The 18,496-nt window shown below is 35.4% G+C and overlaps 7 protein-coding genes across 7 annotated transcripts; 3 read left to right on the top strand and 4 right to left on the bottom strand.

Moving 5' to 3' along the window:
* Window positions 1-68: 68 nt before the first annotated feature.
* Window positions 69-2,705, top strand: vatM (vacuolar proton ATPase; the record flags this gene model as incomplete). Its single annotated transcript, XM_004351738.1, has 3 exons — window positions 69-200; window positions 299-2,549; window positions 2,638-2,705. The coding sequence occupies 3 exons, from the start codon at window positions 69-71 to the stop codon at window positions 2,703-2,705; spliced, it is 2,451 nt and encodes an 816-aa protein (XP_004351790.1).
* A 1,432-nt stretch (window positions 2,706-4,137) lies between these two features.
* Window positions 4,138-5,042, top strand: DFA_09892 (uncharacterized protein; the record flags this gene model as incomplete). Its single annotated transcript, XM_004351737.1, has 3 exons — window positions 4,138-4,337; window positions 4,371-4,498; window positions 4,567-5,042. 3 exons carry the CDS (start codon window positions 4,138-4,140, stop codon window positions 5,040-5,042), a joined length of 804 nt encoding a protein of 267 aa, XP_004351789.1.
* A 468-nt stretch (window positions 5,043-5,510) lies between these two features.
* On the top strand, window positions 5,511-7,108 carry DFA_09891 (uncharacterized protein; the record flags this gene model as incomplete). Its single annotated transcript, XM_004351736.1, has 3 exons — window positions 5,511-5,829; window positions 6,407-6,477; window positions 6,563-7,108. 3 exons carry the CDS (start codon window positions 5,511-5,513, stop codon window positions 7,106-7,108), a joined length of 936 nt encoding a protein of 311 aa, XP_004351788.1.
* Window positions 7,109-7,199: 91 nt separating this feature from the next.
* Window positions 7,200-8,625, bottom strand: DFA_09890 (uncharacterized protein; the record flags this gene model as incomplete). Its single annotated transcript, XM_004351735.1, has 3 exons — window positions 7,200-7,809; window positions 8,011-8,315; window positions 8,398-8,625. The coding sequence occupies 3 exons, from the start codon at window positions 8,623-8,625 to the stop codon at window positions 7,200-7,202; spliced, it is 1,143 nt and encodes a 380-aa protein (XP_004351787.1).
* A 161-nt stretch (window positions 8,626-8,786) lies between these two features.
* Window positions 8,787-9,946, bottom strand: DFA_09889 (uncharacterized protein; the record flags this gene model as incomplete). Its single annotated transcript, XM_004351734.1, has 2 exons — window positions 8,787-9,244; window positions 9,742-9,946. 2 exons carry the CDS (start codon window positions 9,944-9,946, stop codon window positions 8,787-8,789), a joined length of 663 nt encoding a protein of 220 aa, XP_004351786.1.
* Window positions 9,947-9,998: 52 nt separating this feature from the next.
* On the bottom strand, window positions 9,999-13,130 carry DFA_09888 (uncharacterized protein; the record flags this gene model as incomplete). Its single annotated transcript, XM_004351733.1, has 9 exons — window positions 9,999-10,653; window positions 10,697-10,913; window positions 11,118-11,169; window positions 11,329-11,499; window positions 11,543-11,583; window positions 11,663-11,842; window positions 12,316-12,370; window positions 12,396-12,926; window positions 13,098-13,130. The coding sequence occupies 9 exons, from the start codon at window positions 13,128-13,130 to the stop codon at window positions 9,999-10,001; spliced, it is 1,935 nt and encodes a 644-aa protein (XP_004351785.1).
* A 718-nt stretch (window positions 13,131-13,848) lies between these two features.
* purL (phosphoribosylformylglycinamide synthase) lies at window positions 13,849-18,027 on the bottom strand (the record flags this gene model as incomplete). Its single annotated transcript, XM_004351732.1, has 3 exons — window positions 13,849-17,035; window positions 17,110-17,247; window positions 17,333-18,027. The coding sequence occupies 3 exons, from the start codon at window positions 18,025-18,027 to the stop codon at window positions 13,849-13,851; spliced, it is 4,020 nt and encodes a 1,339-aa protein (XP_004351784.1).
* Between the last annotated feature and the right edge of the window lie 469 nt (window positions 18,028-18,496).

Below are 18,496 nucleotides of genomic sequence, written 5' to 3'. Positions count from 1 at the left end.
TTTTAGTATTGACGCGACAATCAAAACACCATTAATATTCATATAGGAGAAGTTACCAAACAAAAAGAATGGCCTCTTTCTTCTCTACACCACTTTGGAGATCATCTCCAATGCAAATGGTACAATTATTTGTACAAATTGAAGCTGCTCATGATACCGTCGACGAATTGGGTAAATTGGGTTTAATTCAATTCATTGATGTATGTAAACAAAACTAAATGAAATGAACCCTAAAATATCTAAAATCATATGATAATTAATTCTTTCTTTTTCTCCTTTTTTCTCTTCTTTTTTTTAGCACAATGAAAATGTTAATGCATTCCAAAGATATTTCGTAAATGAAGTAAAGAGATGTGATGAAATGGAAAGAAAACTTAAATATTTTGAAGATCAAATTAAAAAGGAACCAAAGATTTACAAAAAGTTGGAACAATTACAACAAGAGCCAACCGATGTACCAGCCGAAGAAGCCTTGCAAATGGACGAATTAGAGACACGTTTTGACGAACTCGAACTCGAACTCAAGCAAGCCAACAACAATTTGGAAACCCTCCAAAGAAACTACAACGAATTGATCCAATTGCGTTATGTACTCACCAAGGATGCCGTCTTTTTCCAAGAGAATCCAAACTTGGCCGGTCCACAAGGTGAACACTCTGCCAGAAGCCCACTCTTGTCCGAGGAAGCCATCGTTGACGTTGGCAAGCAAGGTGTCAAGCTCGGTTTCATTACCGGTGTCATGAACACTGAAAAGATGCCAGCTTTCCAACGTTCACTCTGGAGAGCCACCCGTGGTAACAATTTCGTCAGAGACGCCTTGATCGAAGAGGATATTGTCGACCCACACTCTGGTGAAGAGGTCTGCAAGACTGTATTTATCGTATTCTTCCAAGGTGACCGTCTCCAAACCAAGATTAAAAAGATCTGTGAATCTTTTGGTGCCAACATTTACGACTGTCCAGACACTTCTTTTGAACGTGCCAACCTCCTCCAAAAGGTTTCCGTCCGTATCCAAGATCTCTCTGTCGTTCTCGACCGTTCCAAGGACCACAAGCGTCAAGTCTTGCTCGGCATTGTCTCGCGTCACTCTCTCTGGACCACCAAGGTTCTCAAGGAAAAGTCCATCTATCACACTATGAATCTTTTCGACTATGATGTCGGTCGTAAGTGTTTGATTGCCAAGGGTTGGTGTCCAAAGACCTCGACCGAAGCCATCCAAATCGCTCTCAAGACTGCCACCACTCGTAGCGGTGCTCTTGTCCCATCGGTCCTCTCGGTCATCAAGCCAGAAGGCGATGCTCCAACCCATTTTGAGACCAACAAATACACCAAGTCGTTCCAAGACATTGTACACGCCTATGGTATTGCTCATTACCGTGAAATCAATCCAGCTGTCATGACTATTGTCACTTTCCCATTCCTCTTTGGTGTTATGTTTGGTGATGTTGGTCACGGTGTGATGATGTTGGCTGCCTCCATTGCACTCATCCTACTCGAAAAGAAGTTGGACGGCAAAAAGCTCAACGAAATCATCAAGATGCCATACGACGGTCGTTATGTACTCTTCCTCATGTCTCTCTTTGGTATCTATGTCGGTTTCATCTACAACGAACTCTTTTCCATCCCAATGGACATTTTCGGCTCCAACTATAAAAACATCGATGGCGTCATGGTCCAAACCGATGTCAACCGTACCTACCCATTCGGTGTCGATCCAGTCTGGAAGGGTGCTCCAAACGAATTGGACTATTACAACTCTTTCAAGATGAAGTTGTCTGTTATCTTTGGTATCATTCAAATGTCTGTCGGTATCGTCTTTTCCTTGCTCAACTATCTCAACCAAAAGGGCAAGATCAAGTGGATCAACATTTTAACTCAATTTATTCCACAAGTCATCTTTTTATGGTCTATTTTCGGTTACATGTGTTTCATCATCTTCCTCAAGTGGATCCACCCATACCATCGTCTCGGCACTGATCCACCATTTGTTCTCCCACTCATCATTGCTATGTTCCTCCAACCAGGTACCGCCCCAGAACCCCTCCTCTACCAAGGTCAACACACTGTCCAATTGATCCTCCTCTTTGCCGCCTTTATCTCGGTGCCAATCATGCTTATTCCAAAGCCATTGATCTTGAAAAAGATGCACGAGGATGAAGTCAAGGCCAAGGCTCTTGGTCAATTCCACGAAGAAGAACATGACGACGAAGAACTCGTCATTGGCGGTCACGGTGATCACTTTGAATTTGGTGAAGTCTTTGTTCATCAAGTTATTCACACTATCGAATTCGTACTCGGTGCCATCTCCAACACTGCCTCTTATCTCCGTCTTTGGGCTCTTTCTTTGGCTCACTCTGAATTGTCAACTGTATTCTGGGAACGTATCCTCATTGGTCAGATCCAAGGTGGTAATCCATTCATGGCTTTCATTGGTTTTGGCGCTTGGTTGGGTGGAAGTATCGCAGTTTTGCTTATTATGGAAAGTCTTTCAGCTTTTTTGCATGCATTGAGATTGCACTGGGTAGAATTCCAAAATAAGTTTTATATTGGTAATTTTTAGCAGCTAGATGATCTTACTATACTATACTAACGCTACTCTTTATTCTTATTCTTATTCTTATTTCTATATATCTATAGGTGATGGTAAATCTTTCTCTCCCTTCTCTTACAAGACTGTTTTGTCTGGTGATTCTGATGAAGCTTAAAAAAGGGGTGAAAAACTCAAAAATTCCCCCACCCCCATTTCAAAAAAAAAAAAATTAACTTCAATTAATAATACACAAATAAAATCAATTGTATTCACAAACAAACATTGTTCAAGGCACTTCATGTGTACAAAGTTACAGAGCAATATTGATCAACTCTTATCAAAAGAGAGAGACATTGTCCGTCAAACCAAAGCCTTGCACATTTTTGAATTGCAACAGATTGCAATGTGGCGGAAATTGGTTGGTTGAGGTCTAACTATGTAGACTGTTGTAATACACTGGGTAGAATTTCAAAATAAGTTTTATATTGGTAATTTTTAGCAGCTAGATGATCTTACTTACTATACTAACGCTACTCTTTATACTTATTTCTTTTACTAATAAAAATAGAGCCGATATCAAAAGCAGAGCACTATCTATCTATCTATCAAATCATCAAAAATATTGATAATAATAGATCAAACAAACTATCAATGATTTAAAACTATTACATCAATTTTAAAACATTAATATTCAACAAAACCTTTCAATTCCAAATATTGTACCCTCTGCCATCGAACCAGAATCGGTCAACAACATTGACCAAATTTGTGACATTCAAGTTCCAAATGGCCTTCTCGTCACATTATTATCAAGTTGATAACAATAGATTGGTAATTGTGGTTAACATTCGCACCACATCTGGCTGCAACCAATCAATTGTAATATCAAACAATTCAAAGGCGGCACTTTTTGTATCATCACATTTGGATTTAGAGAATGACCTTTTAACCAAAGTGTTTCTCAAACCAACCAGTGATGTTGTTCTCGTCAGCCAATCTTTGAAATCAATTTGCGAGTTGGATGTTGATTCAATGGATTTGTTTAAAACTATCTTGTTGGTTTTAAACAAACCTCACTTTTTATAAATCAAAATGAATTTTAAACAATTAAATCATATATTCAAATATTACAAATACAAATAATACAAATACAAATATAAATAATACAAATAATACAAATACAAAATAAAAAACTCTAAAATTTTCAAATTTTAATAGTATGATATTTCTGCCTGGATTGTTGGTATGATGAGCTTAGTGCAAATCTTGCTCCTACCATTTTCCAAAAAAACAATCAAAATGAACAATACAAATTTAGACAAAAACAAAGATAAAATTAATTTTTATTGTTTACAATCGCTCGCGGCTAGATGATCTTACTATACTATACTAACGCTACTTATTCTTATTCTTATTCTTAATTCTATATATCTATAGGTGATGGTAAATCTTTCTCTCCCTTCTCGTACAAAACCGTATTATCTGGTGACGCCGACGAAGCTTAAAAAATGGGGTGAAAAACTCACATTTCCCCCACTTCAAAAAAAAAAATTCATAAACTTCAATATAATTTAGTAATTCTATATACACCCATGTCTTAAGACAACATGTGCCAAGTACTCTATGTCTTTATCCTCTACATCAATGACACCATGGATCCAGTCATTATAATCACTCTGTCTTGTTCTTCATCTTGGTGTTCGTCTTCCTCCTCTCCATCATTTATCATCACTTATTCTTGCTCCTCAAAATGCTTTAACCTAACCTCAACTATCATATTATTAAAAGATTTCGTTGAACAAATTATGTATATATAATATATTTTTTGTGAATCATGAAGAGTTAAAGAGAATAGTAATATTGAACAAAACCTTTCAATTCCTCATATTGTACCCTCCACCACCACCACCAGACCGAACCAGAATCCGGTCAACATTGACCAAATTTGTGATGACAAAGATCCAAATGGTATTTCAACACATTATTATCAAGTTGGATATTAGTGACGTCTGATTGTAAGTATTAAGTTTATGCAGATGAATTATATACATTTGAATCAACCAACTCTTCACTTTGTATCATCTATCAATTCAAATCACCATCAGATATTGAATACAACTGTGAAAATGAAACCACCAAATACCAATACGATACATCATCATCAAGCACCACCATCAAATCATACAGCATTGACACACCAGTCGGTACAATGATGGCATCATTCAGCAACCGTGTAGAAATCGATGAAAACTATGCAATGGTCTCATCAATCCTAGCAATCACATCAGTTGATTCATCAACACCATCAACCAACGGTATCCAATACATTGCCATCCAAGTTCCATCGTTTGGAGATTATGTTGAAATCGATCCAATATTTTCAGCTACCTCAAAGACTGCACCATCAACCGATGCCTGTATTGTATCATCAGCATCTTCATCCTTTGTACCACCAATCTTATTACTATCAATCATATCATCATCAATTGTTATCCTCTTGTTTTCTTTTTAAATAAATAAACTTTTTTAGATAAGAAGAAACAATTTACCCGCTCGTATTCGGCTTGTTCACACATGATTGTCATTCGTCAGATGGTTCAAGTCATCTATTAATCACACGTCAACCCTATCAGTAAAGTCTCACCCATCTTTCATATTTGCGAAATGCTTTATTTATATTTAAAAAAAAACCACACATTTTATTTTTTATATTTATATAATATATTTATATATTTTATATATTACATATTATAATATTTTTTTCTTGGAAGGCTGAGATAAAAGCACTTACTCATCAATACCGTAGTAATTGTAATTTATTTGTTCATTTATTATTTCACATATTTCATATTTATCTATTCATCGGTTATCAATAAGACATCATCTTGTTCATTTATTCTCCATCACCTTATATTTTTATTTACAACACAAGAGTTACTTTGCATTACCATTTTCTAATTTGTATTTTAAATTGTATATGATGACAGACCAACCTACCCCAACAACAATAACATGGTCCAACACTCCAGTCAAGGAATGGACTACCCAATTGGCTAATGATTGGGTGAATGCCACTCTCGAGGACGCAGGTTATCCAAATAGCCTTTCCCTCAAAGTCTTGATCCCTCCAATCGCAGGTAAAAGAATTTGGTTGTCGCTTGATTCAAGATTCTTATTTGATGGTTTGTTCTTTGTGCCCAGTGGTACCGAAGCAGATCTCAAATCTGAGCAAAGCAAGGCTCTCCTTGATGTGCTTTTCAAACAACTCGGTTCTCTCAACCCCCCACCTCAGACTAATAGTAAGTAAATTATATAATATTTACATTATGAATGAACACAAGAGGTCAATGTTAGTGAGAAAGGTATGTTTAAGGAAATGGTGGGTGATGAATTGAATTGATAATGGAAGGGGTGTTGTTGCTAAAAAAGGAGGGATATAGTTGAGGGTGCCCTACCTGCGGTGGGAAAAACTATTTAGATATATTCAGTCAGTATTCAATATTCACTCTCCTTTTCCCAATAATCCAAATCAAATACCATTGTCCATATTCACCAAGCCACACTTCTCTTTATCACTCTACATCCTTTTATTTTATCATCCATCTCTCTCCACGACTTTTGTCAAACATACCTAATTGATGCATCAACCAATCACTATCATTCAAATCTAGTCATTTGTTTGTTTGTTCTGACATTATAGGCCTTCACTTTCCTCATTGTTGTTGGTCAATCCATCTCCATTATTGTATCAACCAATCACCATATCACTAGCATCGTGCTATATTCACTCAAACCCCTCCACCTTTTGTTCATTTAACAGAACAACAATTATCGATTAATAGTATTAATTTTTTTTTTATTATCTCAACAATATAGATTCACCGCCATACGAAGAATTGTTAGAATTTTACAACAAAGCAAAACAAAGTGAAAAAATGGATGCAACTGTTTATAAGTACAAAAGACCCTCAACAGAAATCAAAACGCATCCATATCCCAAACCACAAAGCCTAAAAAAATTATCAACCAAAGACTCAAGCACCAACAAGGCCGGGGATAGTCTCTCTGGCCACCCTTTTCTATCCACCGTCACATTCGGTCTTGAAAGGATCTCAATCAATTGATCAACAAATTAGCAAGGTATATGAGGACATGGAAATGGCAAAAAAACTCCGGGAAAGGGAAGAACTGGAGAGATTAGATCTCGATGTTGAGAGAACTGTAGCAGCGACCCACAGAGACACCGTTTCTTTGGAGGCTGAGGCAGACCGAGAGAATGTCCACCAACAAAATTTCACCAATGCCTCGCCGACTTCAAGTACTTCTTCAGGGTCCAAGTTGGCTATATCTGCTTTAATAGGAATACAAAATCAAAAGCAAGAACAAGAAGAACAAGAAGAGCAAGAGGAACAAGAAGAACAAGAGGAACAAGAGGAACAAAGTTGTAAATTTAATCAATGTGGGTGCTCTGGTTGGTTAGAGCCAAAAACTGGTTCAAGTTTAGCCAAACATAACAAGTGTGGTAGGTCAATGTGTAGACATGTTAGATCACATCACCCAAAAGCGTCAAAACCATAGTTGGTAGTTTTTTGAAGTTTTACAAATGACATTTTTTAATCTACCATTATTATTTAAATTGCAATTTAATTATTATTATTATTATTATTATTTATGAAGTTGAAAATAAATTTGCTAGTTTACCAATCAATGTAGAATATTGTTTCTTTAAAGACATTATATTCCCAATTTCCTTTCTATTGTATGATTTGGCCATTTTAATACATCTTTTTAGATTATCTTGGTTGAGAAAGGGTGGTCTGTTTGACAAATCTTTTCGATTTCCCTCTATGATCTTTCCAGACATTTCAACTATGAATTTGACAATTTCGATGTGATCCAATGCGATGGCCATCAATAATCCTTCAAATGTCCAATAAAATCCCTTACTATAAAGGTATTGAACCTTTGATAAATCACCTCCAATAATGACTTCATCCACTATTTGACATTTTTCATTTTGATACAAACGATCAATCTTTTCAACAATATATTGTAGCAACTCCAAGTTGCCTGGCATTCTAAGAAACGATGATAGTTTAGCAATATTGGTTATTTGTATTGGTAGTGACTTTGTTTTATAGTATTTCAAAACATTGAAATATCGATTGGTACACCAAAATGAAATGTTTCGAATTCCTATTCCTCGAGCAACTTGTACATTTAAATCTAAATGTATAGTTGTAATTTGTTTAAATATTATGTTTCGAATATATTTTGATCTAAATACAAAATAAAATAATTGGTCTTTAATTGTTGATGTTGTTGTCTGTGTGTTTGTTGTTTGTGTTGTTGCATGTGTGTTGGTTGTTATTTGATTAGAGTTGGAAATACAATCCAAATCTAAATGTGATATATCTATATAACTATCTTCAAAATCTTTGTATATATTTTCATATAAATGTCTTCCTATTATACTATACATTCTATCGATACAAGTATCATCGTCTTGACCAACTTCAAAGTAGGAACAACCAAGACCAAGTGCAAAATCATTTGCCTGTTCTCTTGTTACCTTTCTTTGATTAACCAAATCTCTTTTTGTACCAATAAACACCACTTCAACCATCTCCCAACAATATCTTTGTGTCTCACCATGCCAACCTTTTAGATTTTCAAAAGATTGTTGATCAGTTACATCAAACAAGATAAATACTATTCTTGCTTGTCTATAAATTGAAACTTGACTATGTAATTTGAATCTCTCTTCTTTTAAAACTACTACCTTCTAGAAACAATAACAACAAACAAGTTAGTATTTATATTTACATAAATAGATTACTCTATTTATAATTGATTGACAAACATACAAGTTTAAACTTGACATCAACATTATTTATAGTATTGTTCCATTTGATATGGTTATCAAGTTGATTGATAATAGGAAGGAGGATTGGTGGTTCATCTAGAAGCACTCTGCTAACTGATGTCACACCAAACAAAGATTGAATAAAAGTATGTTTCCCAACATGACGATCTCCTGTGATTGTTATTCTGAAATTTCCTAATACAATTGATGGTTTTGTAGGACGTGTCATTTTACAATATAGTATAATGTTACATGTACTACTACTACTACTACTAAGTAGTAAGTATGTTGATGTGATGATAGAAGTTGATATTAAAAAACAACTATAAAAAAAAAAAGATTCAAAAAAAAGATATCTTTGCAAAACTAATCTATTCTTTATTTTATTTTTTATTGTTTATAACTTGCATTAAAAACGGTAAGATAAAGTTGTGCGACTTCGGGAGTGACAGTGGATCTAAATTTGGATTTGGTAATCACAAATATTCTACATACATCTTGTACACCTTGGATATGTTTCATCCATTCATAATTGGTGTTGGCTGACAAACGATTGATGCATTCCATTCTCATTGTAGCCCACTTGGCAAATAAAAATGAGTGTTTGGTCCCTGAATAATCAAATCCTCTATTAGCAAGGATGAATTTGTTTGCCATTGACTTTAATTGACTGGCAGATTTGGTCAATACCCTTAAATGTAGTCCAACTTGATTCCACTCTATCACCATTAACACTGAATCCTCTGAAGCATACTCGAAAAAGTGATCAATGTTTTCCTCCAATTCTTTAAAAGGAATGTTAATATCCTTTTCTTTAAACTCTTCTATGATTTGTTTTTTAAATTTCCCTAAAAATTAATATAGGAAATTAAATTAGTTTTAAGAGTTTCTTTTTTTTTTTAATTGTTATACAAGTTGTGTGGGATGTACTACACTTTTTTCAAGAGAAAATAAACTAATAAATTCTTTAATTTTATCCATGTTGTTTGTTTGTTTGTTTGTTTGTTTGTTTGTTTGTTTGTTTGTTTGTTGAGAGAATACTGTATTTTTTTTGAGGAGTATTTATAATTATTAATACCTCTTTTTTTATATTTTTTTAGATTTCTTTATATAAATAAATTTAAAATTTAAAATATAGATAGATAGATCGATTGAATAAAAAATATAAAGAGAACCCCTTTGTCAACAACCTTTTGAGGGTTTCTATATCAACCAGAAAAAAAATTTGATAATTTATCAAATAATTTATATTTTTTCTTTTTTAGAGGTATTGATTTCCTAGGTACAATAGCGGACAAAAACATTACAATTTCCTCTCGATTGTAAGATTTGGCCATTTGAATACATCGTTTTAAACGATTTTGATTGAGAAAGGGTGGTCTGGTGATCAAATCTTTTTGAATATCCTGTGTGACCTCTCCAGACTTTTCAAAGATGAATTCTACAATATCTATATGGTTGAATGCAATGGCCATCAATAATCCTTCCAATGTCCAATAATATCCCTGGATGAAAAGGTATTGAAACATTGACAAATCACCTCCAACCATTACTTCATTTATCACCTGATTTTTTTCAGGGTGATTCAGATCACCTATCTTTTCAACAATATTGTAGCAACTCCAAATTGCCTGACATCCTAAGAAAAGGTGATACCTTGGCAAACTTGTTAATCTCTATTGGCAATCTCTTTTCTTTATAGTATTTCAAAACATTGAAATATCGATTGGTACACCAAAATTCAATGTTTGGCATTCCTATTCCTCGGGCAACTTGTACATTTAAATCTGAATGTATTATTGGAATCTGTTTAAATATATTGTTTCGAATATATTTTGATCTAAAAACGGAATAAAATAGTTGATCTTTGATTGTTGTTGTTGTTGTTGTTGTTGATGTGTTTGCTCGTGTGGATAAAGAAGAAGAAGAAGAAGAAGAAATAGAATCCAAATGTAAAGGTAATAAATCTAGACGATTATCTTCAAAATCTTTGTACATATTTTCATATAAATGTCTTGCTATTATACTATATACTCTATCGATACAAGATTCATCGTCTTGACCAACTTCAAAGTAAGAACAACCAAGACCAAGTGCAAAATCATTTGCTTGTTCTCTTGTGACCTTTCTTTGATCGACCAAATCTCTTTTTGTACCAACGATTACCACTTCTACCATCTCCCAACAGTATCTTTGAGTCTCACAGTGCCAACCTTTTAGATTTTCAAATGATTGTAGGTCAGTTAAATGAGGGGTGCTATCAAATTCAAATACTCAATTATCATGTTACTCCCTCCAACTTTGCAGATTTTTGCACCAAACGAGCCAATGGTTTTGTTGCATTTAATAATGGATCTAATGCCCCATTTGCAGATTCATTCCTTTTGTTTAAGGACAAATACCACAAAACCTTTGCTTTGCTCATCCAAAGCAAACAAAGTATTACAAGTAAAGGTATGAATTTGAACATGAAATTCAAAAGAGCAACAAAATCACTAATGTATCCATCTTCTTTCACTAGTGAATGAAAAGTCAATACCCCTTGACAGCATTGAAAAGGAATTTGAAAAGTCTAAAGTTGATAACAGCTTGCTTATCTATATCACCGACAAAGTTTATGTTGATCAAACTGATCTTCCAGTATTGGTCATTGGTAAACATCAACACTCAAAGCTGTTTGGAGATCTTTTAGCCCGCTTCGCAAGTCAGTGACAGATAAACAAATTTTTTCGATTGCCATCCATACTTTACTGATAATTACCATATTATACTTCTATTAAAATAAATATTTATCATCATTAGAAACATTAATTTACTTATGAAAAAAAAATGATGATGTTCATTTATGTCAATGAGGGGAGATGTATTGTGAGATGTCATTATGTTTGAATAAAATCAATGTCAGATTGATATTGGCACCATTTAAATTTACTTCATTACCATCTTGATCTGTTAAATAAATGGTAAAACCTGTTTTGGTATTTGATACCAATTGTTTGCTGTATGATTCAACATCATAGTTTTGCCAATGAATATTTGAAAAGTCAGCATTACCAGCTGCAGAATAAACCTCTTGAATCATCATCTCCATTGCTCCATAAATCTGAATGAATAAATAAAACATTGTCTGATTGTAAATTGATTACATTGGTTGATTCCAAAATATTTGTTGAATCTTTATTAAAACCTAATTGACGAAATAATTGATTAGTAAAAGAAAAGATTGGTTGAATATCTCTTGTTGATGGACAAGTAAAAATATTTACCAGTATTTGGTTGTTGTGATGTCGGCCAACCTATTGCATACTTACATTGTTTGACAATGCATTCAATTTGCTTTTCCAATGTGTCTTGTAATGATTTTCTTGAATAATTACCAACAGGAATAGAAATAATAGTTGATTGATCATCTTCTATCAATTCAAAAGTATTTAATCCTCTTCCAACTGTATAAAATGATTTGGTATTGTCACTTGTAATAGTGCTACTCTGTCAAATCTGTCTTGAGGATAATATATAATATTATATTTAAATTTAGAATTAGTACCACTGATTCTATTGTGTGAATTTATATAGAATATCTTTTTATGTGTAATCAACATACTTTTATATATAATTAGTAAAACATTATTATAAAATTACTATAATTTACGATTACTATAATAAAAGTGATTTGCTGTAGCTATTTTGTCTCTAAATAAAGTAGTGTAAAAGTTATGAAGTAGTGTAAAAATAGTAATATAATAATTTACTCTATATATAATAAAGAGAATGGATCAAAAAGTCCACAGAAGAAAAGTTGAAAGACTACAAACAATTTGAGGAAGACAACAACATATCCCAACACTTGCTTGTAATCGGGTTACCAGAGGCTTCAGAGGATTGGTACCAGGAAGAGACACTTCCATTAGATTCATACATTGAGGAGGACGAATGTTATGGTCTCGAGTCACTGGAACAATAGCAACACCAAACTAATTGATCAATGACTTTGTTTACCTTGAAATTTAAATAATAATCTGGATTGATTTCATCAATTAAATCTTTTAATTGTTTCATAAAATCATCTGTTGGTTCTTGGCCAAATGAATCATAATATTCTACAGATTTATCTTTATCTGCATCAATGTATACTGCAACCCAATGACTTCCTGGTTTGTTGTGTGGATCCAAATTCATAATAAATGACATCTTGTCTTTTGGTTCCAATAAATTTAATTGATCACTTGCTATTACTCTTTCAAATCCCTTTCTATGATATGGTTTCATTATTCTTTCAATTTCGCTATCATAAAGACCTTTGTTTGATCTTCCACTACCAATCTTTTGTTTTTTTTTCAAATCTTGAGCAAATGATACAATTAAATCAATGACACTAATTCTTTGATTCTTTACCATGTCTTTTAATTCATTTCCTAAATTTGTAGATAGTTTAGTAGAGGTCATTGTTGAATTTAAATACTCTTTTACAAAATCATTTGTAGCTGTTAGATTGTTTCTTGGGACCATTTCCAACAAAGGTCTTTTCAACTAGAAAATATAAGTTAAGTCGATCAACTAGACTAGAATCATCCAATAACCACAAGTTAATATTTAAATCTTTAAAGTTTGGGGTAACAGTAGTACAAAAGTTAAATATTCAATCGATAAATTATTAATAGAATAGTGAATGTATAAGACTATGATCAAGGATTATCATACAGTCTTGAATGACCCCAACTTTTGTATAGTCATAGAGATGAATATATTGAGATTGAAATTAGAAATATTATTATTACTTTATTATTATTATTTCAATCTCAATATATTCATCTCTATGGTTATCAAACAACAATTCCTTCTAAATTTGAACATTGATGTCATATCATCTAAAAAAGGTATATTATATATTCTGTACAATACTTTTTTATAATATATTATATTTACCAAACATTTCAGATTTGAATTAAAAAATTTTTTAGTTCTGAAGTTCATTGTCAATTGGTGTACAATGCAAGTCTCCAAGTATCAATATTGTCAATGGAAGAACGACCAAGTTTTATTTATCATTGCCAAAGTGCATCCAAAGCCTTGCACATTTTTGAATTGCAACAGATTGCAATGTGGCGGAAATTGGTTGGTTGAGGTCTAACTATGTAGACTGTTGTAATACACTGGGTAGAATTCCAAAATAAGTTTTATATTGGTAATTTTTAGCAGCTAGATGATCTTACTATACTATACTATACTAACGTTACTCTTTATTCTTATTCTTATTCTTATTTCTATATATCTATAGGTGATGGTAAATCTTTCTCTCCCTTCTCTTACAAGACTCTCTATGAAACTTAAACTATTAATAATACAAATAATTCACTACTATTTTCCAAAAAACAATCAAATTAACAAAGATCATTTATTATTATAGATCGACTATTTTATTAAAAAAGATATCTTTTTGTTTATTATTAATTTATTGTTTAACAGTACTGTTGTCAACAAAAGATTTAGCATTTTGGAAGATTTTCAACCAAGGACTTGGTTGATTGAGACCACCAACTTGAGTTTGAATGTGTTCTGGCATCCAAGGCCATTGCCAAGACATAAAGGAACGTTCTGGATGAGGCATGAGTGCAAGATGACGACCGTCTTTGGAGCAGAGACCAGCAATACCTTCTGGGGTGCCAGATGGATTGTGTGGATAGGTTTCAGTTGGTTGGCAAGAGTCATCGACATAACGGACTGGTGCAAGCCCGAGTTGTTTGATTTGCTTGAGAGTGTCTGGGTCTGGAAAGTAGGCACGGCCCTCGCCATGTTGTGCCCAGCAACCCAAGACGGATCCCTCCATACCCTTGAGTAAAACAGCCTTGCTCTCGGCAATCGAGACGGTAATCCAACGCGACTCGAATCTTCCCGATGCATTGTGGATAAAACGTGGTTGGAGTTGGTCGGCAATTCCTCTCCACGGAACCCATCCGAGTAGAGCCATCAATTGACAACCGTTGCAGAGACCGAGTGAAAAGGTGTCTGGACGGTCATAAAAGGCGTCAAATTGCTTGGCAACCGATTGGTTGAAACGGATGCTGCCAGCCCATCCCTTGGCACTGTCCAAGACATCACCATACGAGAAACCACCAACAAAGGCAACACCACGGAATCGTTGGTCGAGTTGGATACGTCCGTCGAGTAGATCAGACATGGTAATGTCCCATGCTTGGAAACCGGCCAATGTAAAAGCGGCAGCCATCTCTCTGTCTCCATTGCTACCTTCTTCACGAATGATAGCAACCTTGGGTGCTGAACTAAGTACAATCGATGTGTCTACAGATACGGCAGATGGTTGTGCTTTGAATGACATCTTGTAATTTGGTCCTTTTCCATTACCTTGTTTGACACGTTTTTGAAGCTCGTTAAATTCAGACTCTACACTAGCGTGTTCAGCTTGTAACTTTTCCAAACGATACGATGTTTCCTCCCACCAAAATGATACAGTCTCTAATGCTTCATCCAATACTATTTGATCACCAACTTTGACTGTTACTCTGTCTGATGTTTTACCAGAGACATTGGTATGACCGATATAATAAGATGGGATACGAGCATCTTGTAAAATTTCCATTACCTTTTGTTGGTCGGCACGCTTGCATTCGACAACTGCACCCAATTCTTCGGAAAAGAGTAGTTTAAAGATATTCTCTGTGGCAGAGAGTGAGACGGATATACCACGGTTGCCGGCAAGTGCCATTTCGATGAGGGTGGTGATGAGACCACCGTCACTACGGTCGTGACCAGCAGTGATGAGACGTTCACGTACAAGGTGTTGAATGGCGTTAAAGAAACGTTTGACGAGTTGTACGTCTTGGTGTGGTTGGTCGTTACCAATTTGACCAAATACTTGGGCGAGTGCACTACCTCCGAGGAAGTTGTTTCCTGCACCCAAATCAATATAGATGAGAGCAGAGTCATCCTGGTTGTAGAGTTTGAGGTCTGGAGTGATGGTGGCGGTGATATCGGTACAACGAACATAGGTTGAGACGACCAATGCACCTGGTGCCTTGACAAGCTCGTCTGGTGTACCTGGTGTAGAGGATGGAGCACGAGCAGCCATACTCAAACTATCCTTGCCACCGTCAATGGCGATTCCAAGTTCTACCATGGCATCGTGCATGGCGACGGCTGCGTCATAGAGACGTGCACCTTCACCCTTGAGTTTGGCAGCCCACATCCAGTTGCCCGAACACTTTACATCTTCGAGTGCAGAGATTTGAGCCCACACGAGATTGGTGAGTGCTTCACCGACGGTCAAGTATGCCATTGCTTGTGGACTGATCAGTCCCTTGATGGGCTGCTCACCAACCGATGTAGCAGCGCCTGTCACGCCAAAATACCCACTCGCAATGATACCGACGTTGGACAATGGAGTGTGGAGTGGACCGACGCATTGTTGGCGTGCAACCAAGCCCGTTACAGCTCTATCGACCTTGTTGGTAAGGAAACGCTTCGAACCAACTGCAAGTAAACGTAGTACACGTTCCAATGCCTGTGGCACTGTAAGATTGGCTGGTAAAACAAGTGGAGCTAGTTTTGGAGCGATTCTGTCCATGTGGAATGTCTTTGGCTCCATCTTTGCAAGAATCTTTTCAAGTGGAAGGTTGACGGGTGTCTGTCCAGTACGGTCGTCGACGAGGACAGCCTGTCCGTCACCAGTGACGTCGCCGACAAAGGCGACTGGCAGACGCTCACGCTTGCTCAACTGCTCGAGGAAAGGACGGTGCTCGGCACGCATCAACAGAGCGTCTTGTTCTTGATACTCGGCACCCCAAATCTCCATCGCCGACAAGGTTGGATCTCCTACGTTGAAACGGTCGAGGTGAATGACAGCCCCCAACGGATCAACAATCTCTTTGCATACATTGCCTGCACCACCTGCACCCTGGTCGTGTACACTGACGATTGGGTTCAAGTGTTGGAACATTTCATTCTCTACACAGGCACGCACGACACGGTTGAGTTTCTGACCCATCTCGGCATCACCTCTTTGCACGGCCGAAAAGTCCAACTCGACCTTATTGTCACCACCAACCATTGACGAGGCGGCACCTCCACCCATACCAATACGGTAAGCAGGACCACCAGCCTTGACCACCACCATACCCTTTTCAGGTTGTTCCTTTTTAAGATGACGTTCATCCATTGCACCCAAACCACCCGAAAACATAATTGGCTTGATCCATTCACGACGTTCACCATCCTCGTTTCTCAAACCAAATGAACGGGTAAAACCAACGATAACAGGTTCACCAAACTTGTTACCATAGTCTGATGCACCATTGGACGCTTCCACCTCGATCTTTAGTGGATTGGCCAAATTCTCTGGATACTTGAAATCCTTTGATTCCCATGGCAAGTCATAATCCTCAATGTTGAGGTTACCAACACAATAACCTACAGTACCAGCAACAACAAGTGATCCTCTACCAGTTGCATGTGTATCTCTAATTCTACCACCTGTACCAGTCTCTGCACCTGGGAATGGAGCTACACCAGATGGGAAATTATGTGTCTCTGCTGTAAATATAATTGGTTGTTCTCTTTCCCCAATTTCATATGGTGATGAATCAATTGGTGTTTTTGGTATTAATACTTTTGTTTTAAATCCTCTAAAATTAAAATTAAAATTAAATTAAATTAATAAATGAAATACATATATCTTTATATTGTATTGTATATTTACGTAATAGCACTTGAATTATCACAAAAAGCAATTAAAGAATTATTTGGATTTGCTTTTAATGTATCTTTAACAATTTGGAATAATGTTTTTTGTGTTGGTACTCCATCAATAATTAATTTACCATTAAAGAACCAATGTCTAAAGAAAAGTAAAAGAAAAGTTGTTAATATTTAAAAGGATCTCCTTTGTTTTTTTTTTGTTTTTTTTGTTTTTTTTTAGATACCTTGAATGTTCACTATTTGATTGACCAATATCAAAACATTCAACATCTGTTGGATTACGTTTTAATTGATTAATGAATAGATCACAATAGAGTGAAAGATCATGTTCATCAAAAGCTAGACCCATATCCTTGTTGACACGTTCAAGAGCTTGACGACCCTCTTCCATGAGTGGAATCCATTGTACTGGTTTTGGAACGACACCTGGAGCAAATGATTTGATTGGTGTTGGATAGAGACATTCTGTCATTCTGTCGTGTACCTCGTCGATACAGATTTGAAGGTGTTCCAGACTAAGCTTTTCAACACCATCGGCCAAAACCAAACGGTATCTACGTGAACGTTCTATACGCTCTACAAACTCTAATCTACAAGCTTGACAAATCGATGTGGCATTGGTAGAATAAGTGGTTGTAAAGTTCATTCTTGGTCCAACTTCAATGACAACTGATGATGTTGATGAAAGGAAGGAGGTTTCACCAAACAATTGACGTTCAAAAGTCTCTGATAATAACCATTCCAATATATCAACTTGTTCCTTGTTCATTTGGACAGTGTCTGGCATTTGGACGTTGAAACAAAACTCTGATTCAATCGATACCAAATCCTTTACTCCATGTCTTTGTAATTTGGTTGTTAAATCATTTAATGATGATTTTGATAATGCTGGAGTTCTATAATATTGTTTAATCACCATCTTATTAAAAAAAAAAAAAAATTAAAATTAAATAGTAGATATGATGATGAGTGTATGAAAAGTAAAGTAAAGTAAAGTAAAGTAATATAAAAGCCTAGTAGTATATAAATGTGTTGTTTATATGTATATATATATATAATGAATAAATCTAAAATATTTTTGTTTGTATAGCTAACTAAACTTTAGTTGATTCTATTGGTTGATTTTCAAATTACGATACGAAAAAGTATGTGGGTATGAATAAATAATATGATTAAGTGTATTGTGTGAGAGAAGGAGTGTGTTGCACTAAAAAAAAAAAAGGAATGAAGTTGCAAAGTAAATACGAGCGTGTGTGCTCTAGCCGAAACTAAACTATTTTAATTAAATAATAATAATAGGCAAGCAGACAGAAGATAGTGTAGAATCGAATCCCAAACGACAAACAACTTCTCAAAAAGATCCGAAGCCAGTTTCCTCGTCTGCAAGA

This window comes from Cavenderia fasciculata, assembly GCF_000203815.1.
Source record: "Cavenderia fasciculata unplaced genomic scaffold Scf_EU5ZYIE02H8LDV-5, whole genome shotgun sequence".
In the NCBI taxonomy this organism is placed as follows: Eukaryota; Evosea; class Eumycetozoa; order Acytosteliales; family Cavenderiaceae; genus Cavenderia; species Cavenderia fasciculata.
This window is presented reverse-complemented; position numbering and strand designations above follow the sequence as displayed.